General features: G+C 57.0%; 2 protein-coding genes across 3 annotated transcripts in view; one reads left to right on the top strand and one right to left on the bottom strand.

Annotated features, from left to right (window-relative positions):
• The window catches only part of C21H7orf50 (chromosome 21 C7orf50 homolog), a 125,069-nt gene that overhangs the window by 56,131 nt on the left and 48,602 nt on the right, over positions 1-20,336 (bottom strand). The gene's annotated exons all lie outside the window — the stretch shown is intronic.
• Positions 4,766-15,007, top strand: LOC123934167. 2 transcript variants are annotated; one of them, XM_045994166.1, is made up of 3 exons: positions 4,766-5,057; positions 6,943-7,036; positions 12,732-15,007. In XM_045994166.1, the coding sequence occupies exons 1-3, from the start codon at positions 4,793-4,795 to the stop codon at positions 13,735-13,737; spliced, it is 1,365 nt and encodes a 454-aa protein (XP_045850122.1). In that variant the 5' UTR covers positions 4,766-4,792; the 3' UTR covers positions 13,738-15,007. The 2 variants fall into 2 exon arrangements, with proteins under 2 accessions (XP_045850122.1, XP_045850123.1); XM_045994167.1 differs by lacking the exon at positions 6,943-7,036 and having other exon boundaries at positions 4,922-5,057.

The raw sequence follows: 20,336 nt of genomic DNA, 5'->3' as shown, positions 1-20,336 counted from the left end.
GAATGCTAGAGTCTGGAGGGGGGAAGCACTCTGGCCACTATCTCTTGCATGCTCTCTAGGCCTGCTCTCTCTTGCATGGCCAGCTGGAAGGCCACATGGGTCCAGCCTCTGCCACTCGGGAGCTGCCCATCGCCTGAAGCATCCAGATGTTTCCGTCACAGACGGAGGGGCCCGTCTCTGTGAGGCTCTGCCTGCTCCCAAGGCTCCATAATCAAGGAAACGCTTGGACTCACAATTCCACATGGTGCAAAGGGCACTCCCGAAAAGTGCCCGCCCCCTGTCCCCACCCCCCAGGAGGAGGAGCCCGCACTCCCCCCAAGCCTTTGTGGATACCTCTGACCTCTGCACATGCAGCTCCTCATCTGTGAGGAGACGGCCCGCCAGGCAGGGCTGACCGGGCCGAACACTGGGGCCCTAAGGATAGGACTGCGCTCGCCACATGGCTGCGGAGATAGGTTGCGGGTGTTGGAAGCCAGGTTCAGACCACAAATAACCCGAACATGGTCTTCTTCAGGAAAACATTTGTCCAAACACCCCAAGCAAGTTCCCCCAGAGTTTGCAAAGGCCCTGTTACTTGGCACTATGGGTTTGCTCCAAGACTCTCGAATGACCACGAGGCCAGATGAGCACGGAGATCAATCGGGAAAGAGCTAGCCGGACGGCCGCGGGCACGCGGGCAGATGGACTGCCTGCTGCGGCACTGGCTCGGCTCCCTGTCCTGGGAGCACCTGTGGGCTCGCCCGCCAAGGCTCCCATCGTCCCCCACAGCCGCAGAGAAACACGCTGTGGCCTGGGCTGGAACTGAGATGAGTCAGTCCGTAATCAGCCTACTCTCCCTTCTTCTTGCTGACCACACAGCAGCAGGACAAGGAAAGCAAAACAAACAGCCTGGTGGCGAGCAGAGCCAGAAGTCCAGTACAGGGATCGGCTACAGACGCGCCGGTGAGACGACGGAGTGGCCACTGGAGTGGGCCACAGTGAGGGCTTCTAGTGTTAGCGACCCGCATTTTCGTAACAGTGGAGTTACATGGCATCTGGCTCAAATAAAGCCAATTTTAAACATGTACAAATGTCTTAGTGACAAAAGTCTAGACACTCGCAGGGGCCGTCGGAGCTGGTATTTTTTTTTTTTTAAAGATTTTATTTATTTATTTGACAGACAGAGATCACAAGTAGGCAGAGAGGCAGGCAGAGAGGGAGAGAGGGAGAGAGGGAGAGAGGGAGAGAGGAGGAAGCAGGCTCCCTGCCGAGCAGAGAGCCCGATGCGGGACTCGATTCCAGGACCCTGAGATCATGACCTGAGCCGAAGGCAGAGGCTTTTAAACCACTGAGCCACCCAGGCGCCCCGGAGCTGGTATTTTAGAACAGGATACATGAGGCGGCTCCCTGCAGCGCCTTGCAACCACTCATCTTCCTGTCTGTGTGGACCGGCTTCTCCCAGATACAACTCTCAGGGGAGTCACAGAACACATGGTCCCCTGGGGCAGGCTTCTCCCATGGAGCGGCTGCTGCTAAGGTCCCTCCAGCCTGGGGGAGGCATCAGTCCACCAGTCCTTTCTGTATACCGTGTGGGGATATGTTTCTCACCCGTTCCTCCACTGACGGACCCTCAGGCCGCTCCCACCACAGCCACTGTGAGGAGAGCTGCCGCGAACACGGGTGACCGTGAGTGTGCCAGATTCTGAAGGCCACGCAGTACAGCACAGTCACGTCCACAACCGGGGCTGGGCCGTGGGCAAAGACCAGGAAAGATGCTCTCACTGCAGAGAACGTGAAGCCTGACCATCCTATGCTCACACACAAGGACAACACTTCCCAAGATGGTGTGTTCTAGGACAGAGGAGTGGGCAGGAGAGCCACTGTTTCCCGAACGGGCTGTCCCATCGCCTTCTCAACACGGGGCGAGGAACACAGGAGGAGCAGTGGGCACAGGGAGACCGCTGCCGGTTCCCGCACAAGCGGAACAGTGCTGCTAGCTGACAGGCAGGCCCCGTGCTCTGGGAGGGTCCAGGGGAGGGCGTGGGCTCGAGGCCACACCTTCTTTCCCACTTTCACTCACGTCCAGTATCTGTGAGCACTCCGCGTGTGCAGAGTTCCAACACACTCCAACCTCTTCGCCAGTGTCTGCCCTTGGCACTGAGGAAGCGTGGGGCAAACACGGGATGGGCCAGGCCAGGAACGAGGCGGCACAGCGCTCCACCCCGGAAGTCATGTCCTCCTGCACCCCAACCCTGATACGAAGCACACAGACCCAGGGCGCAGACAGTTCTGTGGGGAGTAAATCAGATCCACAGAAATGCAAAGATAGGGTGTGACAGAAGGCGGGGACAAGGCCTCGAGGCACCCCGGGAGGAGGGCGCTGGGGTGTCCGGAGATAGATGGACAGTGGGCAGGAGAGGGATCCAGGCCAGGCTGGTCCTGGGGCTGGGCTGCAGAGGCCGGCCCAACTCAGACCCATGTGGGACCTTCAATTTGTGCAGGTCACACCGTGTGGCAGAAACCTGCGTTTACAGATGGTCTCTGGCTTCACACGTCCAGGACTGCCAACTCCTCTAACCCTCAGGTACCCTGTGCAGCGCTGCTGGACTTACTGCCCTCCGGCCAGAGCGAACGGGAGCTGGGAGCCAGCCGGCCTGCCCTCACAACCCCCATCTCAAAGCCTTGGGCTCTCCCCTCTGCTCAGCACCAGAAATTCAGGCTTTGTGCGTGGGTACTTCTCTTAGCAGCTCTGTTCATCCCGAGCCTTGACGGCTCGGTGGGAGCCCAGGCAAGTGGGGGGCTGGGCCCAGCGGGCAAGGCGCCCACGAGAACAGGAGGCTCCAGTGTTGTGGTGGTTCTCACGGCCCAGTGGCCAGGGACCGGCGGCCGGCAGTGCGAGCTCGCGGCCTAGAGACGGACACTGCCTGTCTGCCAGCAGCAGCCACGGCGCAGATGGAACACATTTCTGGACATTGCAGAATGAAGCCAAACCATACACCAGGTCTCCCAGCGGATACAGCTGGGGAAGACAGTGTGGTTTTCTCAGCTTAACGGAAGACCAGGAGGTCAGGGCGGGAGAGGCCAGCTGGACCAGTAGCTCAGATGTTTCCCTGCAAGGCTGGGAGAGCCCAGAGGGTAGGCTTACATCTCTAACTCACGGCTCTCAAAACCCCCAAGCCCTGAGCTCATGCGAGCAGGAGGCAGGATGCCCTAGAGCCTAAGACAGAGGTGGTTGCTGCTCCCTGGGAACTCACTCTGCCTGGAGGGGCCTCAGATCTCACTTACGGGAGCAACACCCCCATGACGCCAGCAGAACCCACACATGAGCACCATCCACATGGGGCGGGGCTCCCACCGCACCCCCTGTCCCCAGTCAGGCTTCTGATGAGCCTGATGAGGCCCACCCACCAGCTCCATAATCCTGAGGCACCCTTCCAACAAGCAGGCACAGCTCTGCAAACCCATTCACAAGACAAAGGGCGGGAGGCCCGTGACCACCAGCTTTAAGTTGCACGTTCAGACTCAGAGCCCAGAGAGCTGGCCAGGGTCGTGCACAAGGGCTTGGACACCGGGAGGCTGAGGAGGCATACCAGCCACACAGTAGCTCAGGGTGCCTCTGCTCGCTTGTGTGATGGGGGTTGGGGACCTCGCTTCCCCTGCGGCCATGCACTCTTGTCAGGGCCTGACTCCAGGCTGAGGGCCTCTCTGTAGGTACCAGTGGGCAGAGCCGATGGCCACACGGCTCTAACGGCAAGGCACCTCGTTACCCTGGGAGCTGAGCAGCGAATGCTGGTCAGCGACACTGACAGAGACCCAGCTGCCCCTGTCCAGGCCTCCGGTCTCCCATCTGGAGAGATTAGCCCCCATTGGCGGTCCTCAAACCTCAGCGAGGCTTCCCCACTTCTGAGCAAGCTCCTAAGCTCTGCTTGGACTCAGAGCTCTGGGCACGGAGGCCCCAGGCTGGCTTGCTCTCAAGTGCTTATCACCAACAACACTGCAGGACCCATGTGGGGAGTCCAAGTTGTAAGAGACATCAGACGACATGTGGTCCCTGGTCCCAGTCTGGGCTCAGCGACTGAAGGGGCTCCGGGGCACTCTCTGCCTCCCTGGAGGCTCGGCGGGTTTTCTCTGGAGCTTATGCAGCTGTGGAGGCCATCAGGGACCCTGGTGGGCCGGGTGCTGCATGGAACGTCCCCCAAGTGCTCCTCAATCTTACACAGGGCCAGCTGCCATGGGTGCAGACACATAAGGAGGACTCTGTGTGTCGTGTCTCCAGCTGGGGTTGGCCTGGGGACAGCCGCCAGGGAAGCCTCACCAGCCTCTAGGTCCATTCTGAGCTCCTGCTTCCTTTATGCAGGTCATCTCCTTCAGGGATCTGGGGCCCCCGGGGCCACTTCCTCACTCCCCCAGGGCTCCGGACCATTCTCCCTCCACAATTCTTACCTGCCCCGTGCCCAGCCCCTTGCCAGGGCATGGTGACCAGATGTGGATGACCCTTGCATGTAACAGCGCTCTGACTCTGCCTGATCCTGACGGAGGCTCCAGGCCCAGGCCTGCAGGGCTGTGTGCTCAGGCCTCTGGCTTGCTGATCCACCCTGCTGCCGGAGGACAGACGGCAGTACCCGGTTGGGGTGGAGTGCACTAAGGGAAAGGCTTTGGGGGACTTTCCTTGGGCTACACAGGTTGGGAGAACTTTTCCTTGTGTTATGGGTGGGGTTTTAGGTCCTATTTTAAGTTGCAGACGTTGCCGGCCTTCTGGGAGGGACCATCTGGTGAACAGGCCAGTGTGTGGAGTCTGCAGGGAAACCGCTGGATGGCCACAGACCCCGGGAGGCGCAAGCACACACCTCACTTTTTCTGTCTCCGAGGCAAAGCTTACCTCTCTACGTGGGCCGAGCTGAATTTTTCTGGGTCACGTGGCCAAACCACACTCTCTTTAAAATGCAGTGTGTGTGGTTTCAACGACTTCGGCTGGATTCCTGTCTTCCGTACAGGAGCGACAGTCTGTGCCTGCCGTCCCTGTGAGCACAGAGCACAGGCAGGACTGGGGACGGACACAGTGTGCGCGCCTCGCCCAGGTGAGCTGCTGGCCCTCTTGGCTTTCTCTCTCTCCCTGCCTCTGGGGGTCCCCACGCCGGGGACTGTGGCCTGAGCTCGGGCTGACAGTGTGGGCTGATGGGTGATTTCACAGCTAAGCGCCATTTCTCTCTGAAAATGAAGGCTTCTTTATGCGATAGCTTGGCTCCAGTGAAAACGAAAATGAGATTTATTTTGCCAGCATTTCAACCTGCAAGTGATAGCGCAGAGCCCTCAGGTCCCCTCATAAGTAAAGACCCACAGTGGCTCTAGTTCTGTGTCCCGAGGACAGAGCTGGGAGAGGCCTGTCAACTGTCCGCTGGCACATCTGGGTGCCGACGGGAGCTGCCAGAGACACACCCTCACACTGGCTCTCCATCCGGGGTGCAACGCGAGAGGTTCCGTTCTGGCAGAGGACAGCGAATGTCTTTCAGGAGGCACATCTGGAACATATAGGTTTCATGGGGCATGAAGCCTGGGATGGGGGGCCCTTTCCAGAACTGCAGTGGGGGCGGGGCGGGGCACCCAGACCCTGTGGTGTTTCCGCCCAGAGGGAGGAGCCTAGGAAGGAAGGAAAGGCCTGAGTTTTCCAGGCAAGCAGGCAGCCAGCCTTCTGCACAAGGCATGCTTTGTGTTCAGGGCCACTCGGTATGGCATGGAAGGAAAGGGTCTCCGTGACCACCTGACTCCTCTCTGTAAGTGGAAAGGAACCACCCGAGTGCCCCCCATGTGCCACCTGGTCTGACAGAATCTTCCTAAAGGCGCTCAGGGGTGCCATGCTGTGGACACATACCCAAGAGCTCATTCATCTGTCCAAGACCACAGGCCTATGGAGTGAGATGCGGGGCCGTCCACCTCACACAGGGGCTGCTGGGACAGGGCAGCAACGGAAGCCCACAGAGCACAGCCCTCCAGGACCTCCGGTGACAGGGCTGGGCTCTGCAAGTGCCCCTCAATCAGGGCCCCGAGGAGGGTCAGGGCCACGGAGGGTGGGGCTGGACGAAACAGCTGAGACTGCTGGGGAGGGGTCCGCAGGGCCATGTGGCGGCCAGGTGCTGTGGTCCAGAGCATGATGTGGCATCCCCACGGGGGCTGTGTGCGGGAGGGAGAAACAAAACCAGGGTCTGGCCGCCAACCTGGCCGTGCAGTGTGCCATGTAGTCCTGGGACCGGCATGAAGCAGGCTGCAAAAGGCCACAGAACAGTCACACCCTCCCGTCCAGTACAAGTGTACGCTCTGCCCCTTTACCAAAGATGCCACATCCCCATCAGGCAGGACCACTGAGGACCCTGGTCGTGGTACAGCCCCTGCTTTCTGACAGAGAGCACCCACTTCCTCAGATCCTCCTCCAAATCACCCACCCAAGCCCAAACCCTATAGCAGGCCCTGCTGGCGCGATGCTCCGTGGGGTGCATGGTCTCGCTCACCATGCGAGGGGACAGCCTAGCCTGTCCCCAGAGGTTCTGGAGGTCCAGGGGCCAGGTGTTCTCGAGCTAAGGCACAGATGGCCCATGAGGACAGGATAGTGGCACCTGGCGAGCAGGGCCAGCCTCCTCGTAAGCGCTCGGTAAGTGTGCGGGGACAGGTAGATGGAGTGTACGTCTCTAGACCAGGAGTGGGTTTGCAGAGCGCAGTTCTCTCAGGCTCAGCTCTGTGGGGGAAAGGCTGCCCCCAGGGCACTGGGATGTGCTGGCAAACACCTAGGCCCACAGAGCAGCCAGCAGACACAAATGGGCATCCCTAGGCTAGGAGACCCCCATTGTCTCTGCCCTCGGAACCATCTGAACCAGTGGGAAGCTTCTCATGGCGGTGGTCGAGGGGGAAGGTGGTTCTGCAAAGAAGGGCCCTTGAGTACAGACAAGGGGCTCTCACCATGTCCCTGAACAGCTGCTGAGAAGCCACAGGGACATCGGGGAGTGCGCTGTGTGTCAGAGGAAGATTCTGCGAGCACCCAGAGGTCCGGAGCTCAGCTGTCACACAGGTAAGCCTCTCATGGTGGGCTCTGGCCTCTGACTTAACACAGGGACACAAGATGTGTCCATGAAAGCTGCAGGGCTGGCGGCGAGGCAGTCCCTGTCCAGGCAGGGGCGTCCACTGTATGAGGAACGGACTGCCCAGCACCGGATCAGACTGGGAGCAGCTGTGTCTCCTGGAGGCACGTGCGTGCATGTAAGTGTGTCCAGGAGAGACAGAGGTGGTCTCAGAAGACACAAAAGGAGCAAAGTGGAAACCTTTTCATCTTCACACTTCCGAAGTTATTTTCCCCAAAACCCATAGAAGACATTCAGAATGGCTCAGGTATTTGCACCTTAGGACCACCAGGAAGGCGAGGAGGGAGACGCCTGGTACCAGATCCCCACGAATGCAGTATGGGTAAGGGGGGCCACAGAGCTGGTCACACTCCCTTCCCAGCCCCCAGATGGGGTCTAGAGGTGGGAGCCTGTAGCCGGCTCCCACACGCCATCTGGCCTGAGTCTTGGGTGGTACCCTATGCCCAGTGTCCACGAAAGCTCGTGCTCCCCACATCACAGCACCGTAAAACTGGCCAGGCTGGACAGCACAGGGCTTGGCCATGTATGGGCTGAACGGTGACTCATCAGGCCCACGGCTGCCTGTCGGCCAGGAGCACAGAAGACGGATGGAATGGAAACATTTACGCAGCTGAGACCAGAAGGCGCTAAAAAAGCCAAGTCCTGCCAGAGGGAGCGAGAGCGGGAAGAGCTGGCCAAGAGGGAATGGGTTGGTGCCTTGGGACAGGGTAGGAAGGAATCCTCCCAAGGGACAGGGACAAGAGGCAGTTTCCTTTCCCTGTGCTCCGTCCTGTAACTCACTAGATGAACATGGAGCAGGGAGTGCGCCCATCACATTCTCATGCGCCTGCAACGTCAGGAGCTGGTGGTGGAGAGGCAGCCTTAGCCAGAGCTCGTGAGTGACAGGAGTCCTGGTGACAGTCGAGGTTCACATCTGAGACCGATGGGGCCATGGGGAGCCCCAGGCAGAGGGTCGCGCCGGCCAGGCTGAGGACGCAGCACAGTCACTGAGCAAAATCCTGACCTCAAAGGCTTATGCTCTTTCCATATAGAAAGAGTTTGCAAGCTTTTCTGGGATCACATGTGAAATGAGCCCAGAACTGGAAAGCACCCAGCAAAAAAGGACATCAAAACTGCAGAGACTCTGTAAGCATCCACAGTGAGGAGGTTCTAGCAACTGGAGTTGTTGCTCGTCCACGGGGATGACAAGAAGGGCCATGTGGATGCAGGGAAAACACAGAACCACCCCGCTGCTCAGTGCCTGAGCAGAGCTCCTAGGGACATAAATGTGGCCCTGTAACACAGAATGTGTGAGGAGGGGCTGCTGGGAGAGGGCCCAGCGGAGCAAAGGCTGGATGGCCACCTAGAGCCCAGGGGGGCCAAGGGTGCACAAACCCTCAGGAAGCCACCCCACACGCCCCTCCCATTCTGAAAGCCTATTTAAGGAGCTACAGCCACGAGCTGGTGTAAAGAACACAAAATTCTCAAGGCTCTGGCCTCGGAGAGCTCCCAGGGGACCCCAGAGCTGGACCCTGGCAGCCCTTTTGTGTGACTCAGAAAAGGGCCCCCAAAGCTCTGGTTCTTGGCCTGAAACTGGCACCAGAACAAGGTAAGGCTGTGCTTCAGAGGGTCAGGCTGGCTTCCAGGGGAATTCGGAGCCTCAGCTAAGACCGTGCTGGAAAGCGTAGGCTCTAGCAGGGGACACAAAATATCACAGCCTCTCAGGCGAACACCGGCAGCCTCGCAAGTCTGACGCACACTTGCAGACACGAGCCCAGCGCCCCTCAGCTGCTGCACGGACCGAGACGGGGCAGCACACACGCACACAGTGGGACTGCACCTGGCCGGGAGGGAGGACACGCTGCCCTTCACGGCAGCACACATGGGTCCGCAGCACGCCACGCTCTGCGAGGCAGAGAGGACAAGTACCACAGGACATCACAGCCGCACAGTCGAAAGAAGTTAAAGCTATTTAAAAAGCAGACCAGGGCACCTGGGGGGCACAGTCAGTTAAGTCAGCTCTGACCCTTGGTTTCAGCTCAGGTCATGATCTCAGGGTCGTGAGATTGAGCCCTGCATCGGGCTCCACGCTCAGAGGGGAGTCTGCTGGAGATTCTCTCTCCCTCTCCCTCTGCCCTTCCCACGCTGGCACACACCTTCTCTCTCTCTCAAATCAATCAATCAATCAATCTTAACAAAAACAAGAACAAACCAGTGAAAGGGTGGGAAGGGGATCAGGAGAGGGCACAGACAGGAAACAGGAAGTGACTGACCCAAGGCCCTACTGCACTGCCGATGAGCTCGGGCTGATCATCAACACGTCACTGTATCACAGCCACGTGCCGCACACCGTATTATAACGTGATCCATGTCAAATTTACCAAACAAAATTCTTAAAAAAGCAAGACCTAGCATCCCGCTACTAAGTATTCACCCAAGAGAAAAAGTTTTCTGCTCACCTACAAGGAGCCATATGGTCGTATATAAAAATGTATACACAAATATTTCAAGTGGCTGGTTTGTAAGCACCCGCACCTGGAAATGGCTCACATCAGCGGAACGGCAGACGCGCAGTTGGGACATAGCTCAGTGACAGCGAAGAGTGAGCTCTGCCCGTGCATCATGGGGAAGCCTCCGTCGCCAGCCGCCCAGTGGGAACGTGCCAGATGCAGAAGGCACCACACACCCGGAGTCTGCTCCTGTGATGTCCTGGCAGTGTCCGAATGGGAGGGACAACAGTGCGGGGTTGCCTGGGGTGTGGCACAAGGATGGGCTGAGCACCGAGAAATGGCACAGAGGAATCTAGGGGCTGATGGCCCTGTCTGTCCACTGTGCGTTATGGCGTTTATGTGACCAGATGCATCCGTGGTATACACCAAAAAGGGTACGTTTTGGCGCATGTAAATTTTAAAAATGTACAGGTTCTCGGGCCAAACCATCAGGTTCTGATCTTGATGCCATCGTTACCTACTGGCTCACTGAACGAATGACCCCATTGCTCTGTGACGTGCTCACCTCCACCACAGCGTGGGATTTCAACTGTCCCCACCTCCTGTGGAGAGCTACGGTTTGAGGAAATCATCCCGTGTAAAGTGCTCCCCACAATGTGCAGCAGTGGTGAATACTCGGCTTGTCGGCGGAGGCCCCGACTCCCGCGACCCCAGCTCCCCATCGCTCCCCTCTGGGGCAGGAGGCATAGGACTGTCAAAGCCAAAGAGAAGCCACAAACAGAAGAGACAAAAGTCAGGGATGTGGGTGGGGGTTCACTGGAAGAGCCGTCATCACGGACAATTTCAGGAGAAGGTATCTTCCATGTTTTATTATCTTTCTAAATAAAACCTGTAAGTGGTGGTGAGGGGAGGGCTGGTGGCCACCCGGCTCAGCGAAGGCTCAGGCCTGAGACAGAGTGAGTGGGGTGGGTGAGGCCGCCGCAGAGCCGGTCCGCTGGGAGAAGCTCCGTGCTCCTTGGGCCCAGAAGGGGGCAAAGCTGAGAGCCCACCGACCCTTCCCAGGCTGGCCATCGCAAGGCCAGGGAATTCGGAAGCGCATCAGGTCTCACCTGCTGGGATGCCTTCCCCTGGGTCCCAATCCTGAAGGCATAAAAAGGTGCTAGAATTCTACCCTTTGTCCTCACCCTGGGGCAAAAGAATCACATGCCTGTGTTAAATACAGGAGAGGGAGCATGGCGCCAGTGGCAGGGAGCAGCACCCCACTTTGTGTGCTGCTGGCACACTGGGGGCCTGTGCACCCCACCCATCCTTGGGCGACTTCCTCTCCTTGAATGAGCCTAGCGTGCAGACGGAGGAGCTGGGACCAAGAACTCCGGTCAACAGGCGCTGTGAGCAGTGTCGACGGCAGCACACCCACTCCTGGCTGTGGGCCTGCAGGTGCATGACCTCTCACCAGACAACTCACAGAGCAAACAGAAGGGAGCATGAGGCTGGAGCTCACCCCACTCCAAAGAAGGCCCCTTGCCTCTGGAGAAAAGCATAGGATAAGGCAAGAAGCAGTTAACAAGCTGATGAGTCTGGGACCTTCTCTCAAGGCCAGATTTGGGGATGCACACCCTCTGTCCACCTGGCTGGGTGACCCAGAGCCTGGCTACCAAATCATGTAACGGAGCTGACTGCCACAAGCCGGGGGCCTCTGACAATGAGCGCCCCCGAAACCAGAGAGAGTATAGTTGTCCCCAGGAAATGCCCGGAACACTAGTCAGATGCAGAGATCAGACGCTGGCCCAGCCTAATGCTGTTTCCTGACCTGTGGTCAATGTTCACAAGATCTTCTTTCCAATTTGCCTTAATTAAAGATTAACATTCCAAATCACTTCCTCTCTGTCGGGTCACTATTCTTAATTTTGAAGGCATTCTGCGTCCTGGCAATCACTCATCACCTTCAGCAGAAGCAGATGGAAAACAGCGCAATTCCCTGCATCTCTCAGATGATGCCAGCCAGACACAGACATGGAGAAATGTGTGCATTCAAGTCACCTCCGCAGGCCTGTGGGACGGACAGCCGCTGACGTGCCAGAGAAGGCAAGCACATGCGAGCCACCTCCACATGGTGTGTCCGTGGCTGTCAGGCAGACCAGGACAATGCATCTGGGCACTGGGCGCGTCCAGGAAGGAGGGACACCCATGACACCTCTGCATACGCAAGGGGCCACCTGTCAGACCCCCTGTGTGTATAACAGGTGCTTCCAGATGCAAAGTCTGCTACTGAGATGGCTCTGGTGGTGGGTAGCCAGGAAGAGAGGCCATGCGCTTGTGCTCTCTCCTTCGGAAGTCCGTGATCACACCGTGTGACTCTGCCAGCTGGGCCCCAGGCCGCACCCCGGGGGAGAACACGAAAGCAGGCTGTGGGGCCAGGCCTATGCGTGAGCATTCCATGAACATCAACTCTCCAATTTTACCCCCTCAACCTCCTCTGAATAAGCAGCTACGTGACCTCATGGGCTCTTTGGTTAAAACTGAAGAGGAGGATCCATGTATACAGAAACCAAACAATTTTGGTGACAAAAGACCAGCCAGGAAGGCTGTGAGTCTGTCCACATTGTGATTTAAAGCCCCAAGACAGGACTTTATAGCTCCGCTCAAACCAACAGCTCCTGGTTGAAAGAGCAGGAAGGGCTGTGATCCTCAGGGCCAGCGTCCACACACGCCCCCCTTTCCGTCTCCACAGTCAACACGATGGAGTGCGGGTCTCTGGGTCCAGAAGCTGGACGGTGACATGAACACATGTCGCAAAATGCAGATTCCGGCCGTTCCCCTGCCTGACGCTGAGGCCCTGAGTGAGCATGATGCCCAGGAGGAGCTCTAAATCTGGGTCCCGCAACTCTGCTCCCCGGCAGTCCTTTAGGAGATCGGGGCCCCTGGCGCACAAGCTTTAGCGGCAGGACTAAGACGTGACCTCATTCCAAGAAGCTGTCTCTTAAGAGCAGTAAGCTTCGTTCCGATGTGGGGGGAGGAGAGGCGGACGGGCATCCAGGCCCCTGCTCTAGAACCCCCACAGGGAAGCTGGCAGTCACACCAATATCTGTTCCCACCCTCCTTGGAGGAGGCCCTCCTCCAGGCATACCCCCCACCCCCACCCTTCTCATGACCCCAGGGTGATGGCTGGTAATAGCGTGGTGTGCTTCCATTGCAGCTTGGACGCAGCCAGGATGAGCTTGCACAACATGTCGTGGGTCCAGTACCCGAGTCGTGTGTCCACAGCATTCGAGGACGTCATTGCCGCGCAGAGCATCGTCTCTAGGTGCCTGCACGTCTACATGGCTCTGGGGGTCCCGGTGAGCTTGGCGGCTGGGTTCTTCAACCTGACCACCTTCATCAAGGGCCGTGCCAGGTGGGGCGGCCTGGACGCATTCCTCTCGGACCTCACGATCACCAATGTGTTGGTGACGCTGCTGTCCCTTACCGCCATCAGCCGGCCAGACTACATGGTCGTCACCAACCTGAGCTGTGCCACTCTCTCTTTCCTGGCCAACGTCTGCTACTTCAACGTGCAGTATGTGCAGCTGGTGATGCTCTTTGCATTCCTGCAGCAGGGCTCTGCGCCCTGCCTGCCCGTGGCCACCAAGGTGGCCCAGAGGCCCGTGGAGAGCCTAGCTGTCATCGGGGGCTGTGCCTTCTGCAGCTCCCTGGGACTGGCAGCCCTGCTGGGCACATCTGGGGAGCTGTCCAGAACCACCCTGTGCCAGGTGGATCCGCTGACTGCCTGGCCCGAGTATGAAATCGTCAAGGTCAGCCTGGGCTTCGGGCTGGCCCTTGTCCTGAAGCTGGCGTTCTTCATCCTGCTCGTTGTCCAGCTGGCCTGGCGGGCGGCCCCTCCCCAGAGGGATGCCGCCTCCACTCCCTGTGTTGTGCTGGCCATGGCCCTGACCACGTTCGCCTGCCGCCTCCTCTACAACATTGCACTCCTGCAGCGGGCCCGCCTGAAGCTGCAGAGGGACATCGGTTCCCCCAGGGACGAGCTGCTCATGAACCTGGCAGAGCTGGTCCTGTTTGGGGAGAGCTGCGTGAATTCCCTGGCCATCCTCTTCCTCCACAGGCCTTGCAGGCTGGCACTGCTGAGCCTTCCAGAGCGCCTCACCCAGCGGTGCAGGAAGGCAGAGCCCAGCGACAGCTTCTCCTTAAAGAGAGTCGGTGGTTAAGGCAGGGCTCCGCCTGCAGTGGATGAGCAAGCCGGACAAGAGAGGGGGTCTTCCTGGCAGGGAGGGGACAGGACCATCTGTTGAAACTCCAGTCTGCGCGGTGAGCACCAACGGGGAAGACGGGATTGTCTGGAAGGCATGGCAAACCAGCTGCCTGGCATGTGGCTCCACACCCCAGATCAAAGCAAAGGCTTGCACCTAAAGGAAACCCTGCAAATCAAGGGCTCCGCGACTGTGGCGGCCAAAGCTGGCCAGAAACAGGGCCGACCAGGTGGAGACGTCCTACATGCTGGTGGGCAATTCCGTGAGCCTGAGTTGGCATCCTTCTCTGCCCCTTCCCAGCCAGACGACAGAATCTTGAAAATAAACACATTGTTCAAATAACTTTGGGGTCATATTATAATCTAGCCCTAAAGGGTCGTTAACTGGTTAACCTTTAACACTGTCAGAGAGTCTGGACCACAGACATACTGCTGAGTGCGAAGGAGCTCGGTTTTATCTCTCTAAGTGTACCATCCTCACTGGAGGTCTGAGAGTACCACCCACACACTGATCAAGTGTCACACAGTGCTCCTGGCTCCCTGCGACCTGGCAGGTGGTTGGTGCCCACCATAAGGTACCAAACATAAAATACGAAGTTCAGTAGTTAATCTTAATGCAGAATTCACACTTAACCATTCTTGCTAGGTTTACATTAAGATCTTCTTGGTCGAATAGAGAAAGGAGGCGTGGAAGGGAAAGGGGTCTCTGGTTGTGGGAATCTGTACCTTTGACAGCTTTGGTTTTTTATGAAAACCTCTTGAGAGCAATTTTAGGGTCACAATAAAATTAAAAGGAATGAAGAGGTTCCCTCCACGCCCTGCCCCCACACTGACGTCTCCCTGATGGAGTGTCTGTCACAAGTGATGGATCTCCACTGACACATCGCTGTCACGCCGAGTCCACAGTTCACGAGTCTGGGCTCACTCCTGGCGCTGGACATTCCATGGTTCCGATGGGTTTATGCGGACACACAGCCTTCGTTATGGCGTCACAGAGGACCCACTGCCTGAAAAGCCCCGGTGCTCTGCCCCTTCATCCCTGCCCCCGGGCCTGGGCCCCCACCCATCTTTACTGTCCCCGCAGTCCTGCTTTTTCCAGACCGCCCAGCTGGCATCCCACAGTCCGGAGCCAGCTCACACTGGCCTCTGTCACTTGGGAACATGCATGTCAAGTTCCTCCATGTCTTGGTAGCTGGTTTCTTTTTAGGGCCAATACTCTGTTGTCTGGATAGCTTCTGTTTTAATGACTATTTTATGTTATTCTGCAAACTACAGGACAAAAACTTGCCTCTTCGATGTTGATACATCTGCATTATTTCTTTGGAAAAAAAAGAATTTGGATTACATTGTTAAGTAGCTTCTGTAAAACACCACTAAAATCCTAATGCTTTAAAAACCCGCTCCCTTCTGTTTCTGCTCCTCTGTGTGCTCACACACTCCAGGAGCCTTGGCCCTGGACCACAGGCAGGCGCGAGGCCCACAGGGGCTGGCAGGGCGCACAAAGGACGGAGCTGGGAGCATCTGGAAGTCAGTGCGCTCCCTTCTGCCAGGAGGGTCAAGCAAGACAAATGGCATCAGGACTGACATGTCAAGGCTGCTCCTTCACACACGATAGAGTAATTTTTACTAGATGCTGGATGTCATGAATTTCCCTTGCTGGGTGTTAAATTTCACTCTCATTTAAAAAAAAAAAGATTTTATTTATTTGAAAGGGCAAGCAAAAGAGAGAGAAAGAAAGAACATGAGTGGTGAGGAGCCGCAGAGGGAGAGGTAGAAGCGGGCTCCCTGATGCGGGGCTCGATCCCCGGACCTTAGGATCATGACTAGAGCCGAAGGCAGACACTTCACCGACTGAGCCCCCCAGGTGCCCCTACTCTCTTCTCTTGAAGAGTACTGACATTTACTCCAGCAGGCACGTTGTTCCCTGCGGATCCGTGGGATTCTCTGGAGAGTTGTGTTTAAGCTTTGTTAGTCAGGGTCTGGTGTGTCCCATTCTGGGTTCTCTCCTCGTTGTCACAAATGCTCAGAAACATCTCGGGTCTGACCAGGTGGAATGAGAACGTGGCCCAGGCCTACCTAAACTCTGGAAGTTGTTCAGCTTGGAGCTGGCCTGTAGCTGTTCTCAGTCCAGCCTTGACTGTTCCCACCAGGCACGTACAGGTTCAGCTCTCTGCTCTTTTTTGACATGGCTCCCTGTCTCCAGCCCCATCTCCTGCCATTCCAGCTCCTTTGGCCTCCCAGAAACCTAATCCCGTCACCTCAATGTGGTCTAGTCACCTGAGCTGCTCAGATCCCTTCCTGCCCCCGGACGAGGGGGCTCACTGTGCCTCCTTCCTTCTCTCTGAGACCAAGAGCCTGCACTGCCCCCTGCCCCAGTGTCTGGAAACAGCCGTGTCCTCTATCTTATCCAGCTTTTAACGGTTTACGGCAAGTTCCCTGGCGTTACTCATTTATGGCCAGAAGTGGAACGGTCTAAATTAATGTATAAATACACAATAATAGAAGCCAACAGCCTGCCAGTTTTAGAACATAAGGAGGGGTTAGGCTCACATGTGCTCAGGCTCCTCTAAGAAATGGCCAACTCAGGCTGGGACAGCAAACACGTAAGCCAAGCCCGGAGAATCTGATCCCACTGAGTTTCTCAGTATTTTGGCTAAAGGAATAGTTTTAGAACTCAACCACAGGAATGTAAATCGGTGGTTCTCAAACTTTTTCTTGTGAGCCACAGGATCCTTTCTTTAAACAAATCCTATGAGGAAGCCCAGTGTCTGAGACACTAAAAGGTACTGTGGTGATGGGAGAGGAGGTGGGGAAACCGACCCTAGAGCACCAAGGTGCCCCCGGCCCCCACCACCAGCCCTGCGTGGGTGTCATCTGTTCACCCCTTGCCCTGGGACAGACAGGACACACTGAGAACAGGAGCTCCTCAAGGACCAAGCTGAGAGAAAGGTCAAGAGCCACAGAGGAGAAAACACACAGAACTGTGGTTTTCCACCGTGGGGGGTTGCTTTAGGCCAGAAGGTGCCCATGAAACCTCGATTTGAAAAGGATGGCTCAGAATGAAGAGGATGGAGGGTGAGGGGCAGCCACTTCCTGAGGCTCCCAGCCTCTCCCTGAGGACCCAGGCCACCAGCCTGGCATTCTAGAACATGCCACCCACAAACAGCCCTCCTTGGGGCAGAGCCTGGTGGGCACCATCTGACTGAGCTTCCGTGGGCCACACACACGGCATTCTGGGTGCCACTGGCACACCGCTCTCAGAAAATTAGAGGAAATGTCCAGAAAGCTCTAGGCAACGGCTGAGAGGAGCCCAGCTGTCCAAAAAGTCAACACCAGTAAAACCATGGGGACGGCTCCTTTATGTCATGAAATACCCCCAGGGTGGGTGGGCATGAAGGTGCCTCTGATGCAGGAAAGAAGCTGCACCGTCAACATCCCATCCTGTAATGGAAGGGGCCGGACAGTGGGTCTGCAGAAGGCCTGTCCGCTTTTTCTAGGGAACAGCTTTGGAGTGTAGACAGCAGTGGCTTGGCACGCTACTGTCTGGACACACAGCTCTGCACACACACGGGACTGCCACTTGGGTCTCGCTGACTGGTAGCCCCAGAGAGGACGGGAGGACAGCGCCAATGCGTCCACTCCTGCCAACACAGGTTCCAGGCTGAGTTTCCAGAGAGAAGCTCACCTGGAAGGAAGTGCCTGGTGGTCGCTCCTCTGCTCCCTGGGCCACACACACACTCAGAATCGGAGGCTCTGACACTCGGCCCTGGCCAACGGCTACCCAATGGGGGCCCAGAGTACTCCCCAACAGCACATACCTCTGCGTGCCAGCCTGCAGCCGATGAAGACGGTGCAGGACGTCCATCCACACACTTCCCCAAGGTGAGCCCGTCCCTGCCCCCTCCCTGGGCCCTGGCCTCTGTTTTTATAGCCTGAATGCTTGGGGGCGTGTGAGCCCAAAGCCCACAAAAGCCCCCAAGGGCTTTGCAAAGGTCACAAAGAATGCAGGGGAAGGGCTCTCTGCTCCCCCCCACTCAGGATAATCAAGAGAAAACGCATGAGAGGCTGAGTGTGCAGGGCTGCCTCTCAAGAGCGGGCGCAGCCACGGTGCCCATGAGCTTCCCCCATAAGCAGCACACAGGCCATGCTGTGCTTCCCAGCGCCGGCAGACTCCGAAGTGCAGCTGCCACAGCACTTGGGGTCTCAGCCATGAGCCGAATCCTGCCACTGAGCCTACAAACATCGGGACTGAGCTTCTCTCTCCTTGCGATGCACCCAGAGGAAACAGGAGCCCGGCTGCCCGGGACGCCGCTCGCGTCTTGCTGACCAGGCCATCCTGGTGAAGGGTGGCGCAAGCACGTGCTCTGGGCACACGGCCCCGCCCGAGGACAAGGACGGCGCAGGCCAGGTGTCCCGGTGTTCATAGCTCCTCTATGGGCATCAGGTAGTGCCCCCACTCTACCACCACTCTACCGAGGGCCCCAGAGCGACTAACTGCGGAGGGAGAAGATGGGAACCTGGCGGTTCCAGGCTTGTTCCCACTGGGGCGATACGTGTCTCACCACAGGGGTCCCTCTGCAGCCAGGGGGACAATTCTTTGCTACAGAAGAGCAGTGGTGGCGGGGATGGGGGACACCGCACCAGGCCTGGAGGAACTGGAAATGGGGGTAAGGGTTCTTTCTGGTGGGGCCCTCACTCAGGCAGACCTTCTGGCTTTACCGCATGTCTGTTCTTTATGTGCTACCTGTTACCGGACTACATCTGCAAATTTAACTAAATGAACGCCAAGCAGACCAGACTCCCTCTGAAGTTTCCCCATCATCCGATTCTGGGGATGGATAAAAATCCGTAAAGAAGTCCAACTCAGCCTCAAGACAACCTTGTTACAAGGGGACTGGCCATGTGGGAAGCATTCAGTGCAATGACAAGGACCGTGGGCCAGAGTCAGCCAGACCGAGGCCTAGGCCAAATGCACCTGAGCTCAGGCTTCTCATCTGTACGGCAGGGACAGGACCAGCCCCCACCTGCCAGGGTGCTCAGTGAGGGCTACGTGAGCCATGGGTATAATGCGGTCAGCAAACAGAGCCTGGCGTGAGTAAACGCCCACTGGAGAGTAGATTTTAACATCGAAAGGTCTTTCTGCTCTACAGAGACATCTGTAAGATGTTCCCTTCCCTGATGCATGCAAACATCAGCTTGAGTTTGGGGACTGAAATCCCTAAGGCAGGGTCCTGTCGTGTGAGGGCTGACAGGTTACTAGCCACCCAGGGTCACCAGCTGGCAGCCCTCATGAGCCTAAGGCAAGCACGGAGCCGGCATGCCAGCCACAGTGCCGGGAACTCGGGGGGAGCTGCAGGGATAGTGCGCCTGGAGCCGCGGGAAGCACCTCCTCAGCCACCAGGACCGGAGGGGCCACAGGCCTTGGGCTGGGGCGAGTGGGCAGTGGCTATTTTTACGTGACATGTCTTGGCTATTTCAAGGTTTGGATTTTTATTTATTTTTTTAACACAACAGGAAGTTATACTTTCTCATGACTCATTTCTTTCAAAATGGTGTCCTTGGGCATTGTTAGTGCTGGACTTGTTGGGAGTCTGTGGCTTCCAGGTAGGTGTGAGATCACACCGGCCTTGTCCACGTTACCAAGTCATTCAGAATTTGAAGAATTACAGATTAGAATTATGTCTGGATTCTAAACCTGGAAAGAACACTGGATATTAGTATGTTTCCATAAAAAACATAGTATTTTCTGTTGAAATACATGTGTATAAACACAAATCTGAAAGATGTTAGATTATTACCATTCAGAATACCTTCAAGCGTTTGAGACAGGCTCCTGACAAAACAGAAAGCTTGCAGGGAAGCTACCTGGTGGCCTGCAGGGCCCATCACCGCAGGGGGACCCCGTGGCCGCCATGCCCTTGTCCAACTGGACACCTCTGCTCTAAGCCCGGAACCAGCCTCTGTCCTCCGGGAGGAGCATGTGCCGGCCTCCGTGCTGCCAACACCACAAGCCGTGTGCTTTTTTCACACTCAAGTCACCCAAAAGATCACGCTCAGGTCAATCCCACAGCTTCAAAAAACTCAGAAAGTAAAAGGTCACCAAGAGGAAAGTATGAGATCAATTAAAATGTGATGTCCAGGGGCGCCTGGGTGGCTCAGTGGATTAAGCCGCTGCCTTCGGCTCAGGTCATGATCTCAGGGTCCTGAGATCGAGCCCCACGTCGGGCTCTCTGCTCCGCGGGGAGCCTGCTTCCTCCTCTCTCTCTGCCTGCCTCTCTGCCTACTTGTGATCTCTCTCTCTCTGTCAAATAAATAAAATAAAATCTTAAAAAAAAAAAAAAGTGATGTCCACGAACACTGCACAACTTGGCGTGAGCAGCCAGGGTGCGGCCGGTCCTACAGGCCTCAGACCTGATATGCATGCACCTGGGGACTGGGACGACTCTGCCGGCCTTTCCCTGAGCCGATGGTGAACCCAACCACTGGCTGGGGGTGGGGATGGTGGGCAGGAGACAGCAGCTACCTGCAGGATGGTCAGGCATTATGGGGGCGGTGTCC

The sequence above is a fragment of the Meles meles genome, chromosome 21 (genome assembly GCF_922984935.1).
Source record: "Meles meles chromosome 21, mMelMel3.1 paternal haplotype, whole genome shotgun sequence".
NCBI lineage: Eukaryota > Metazoa > Chordata > Mammalia > Carnivora > Mustelidae > Meles > Meles meles.
The sequence above is the reverse complement of the archived record's forward strand: the minus strand, read 5'-3'. Positions and strand labels throughout refer to the sequence as shown.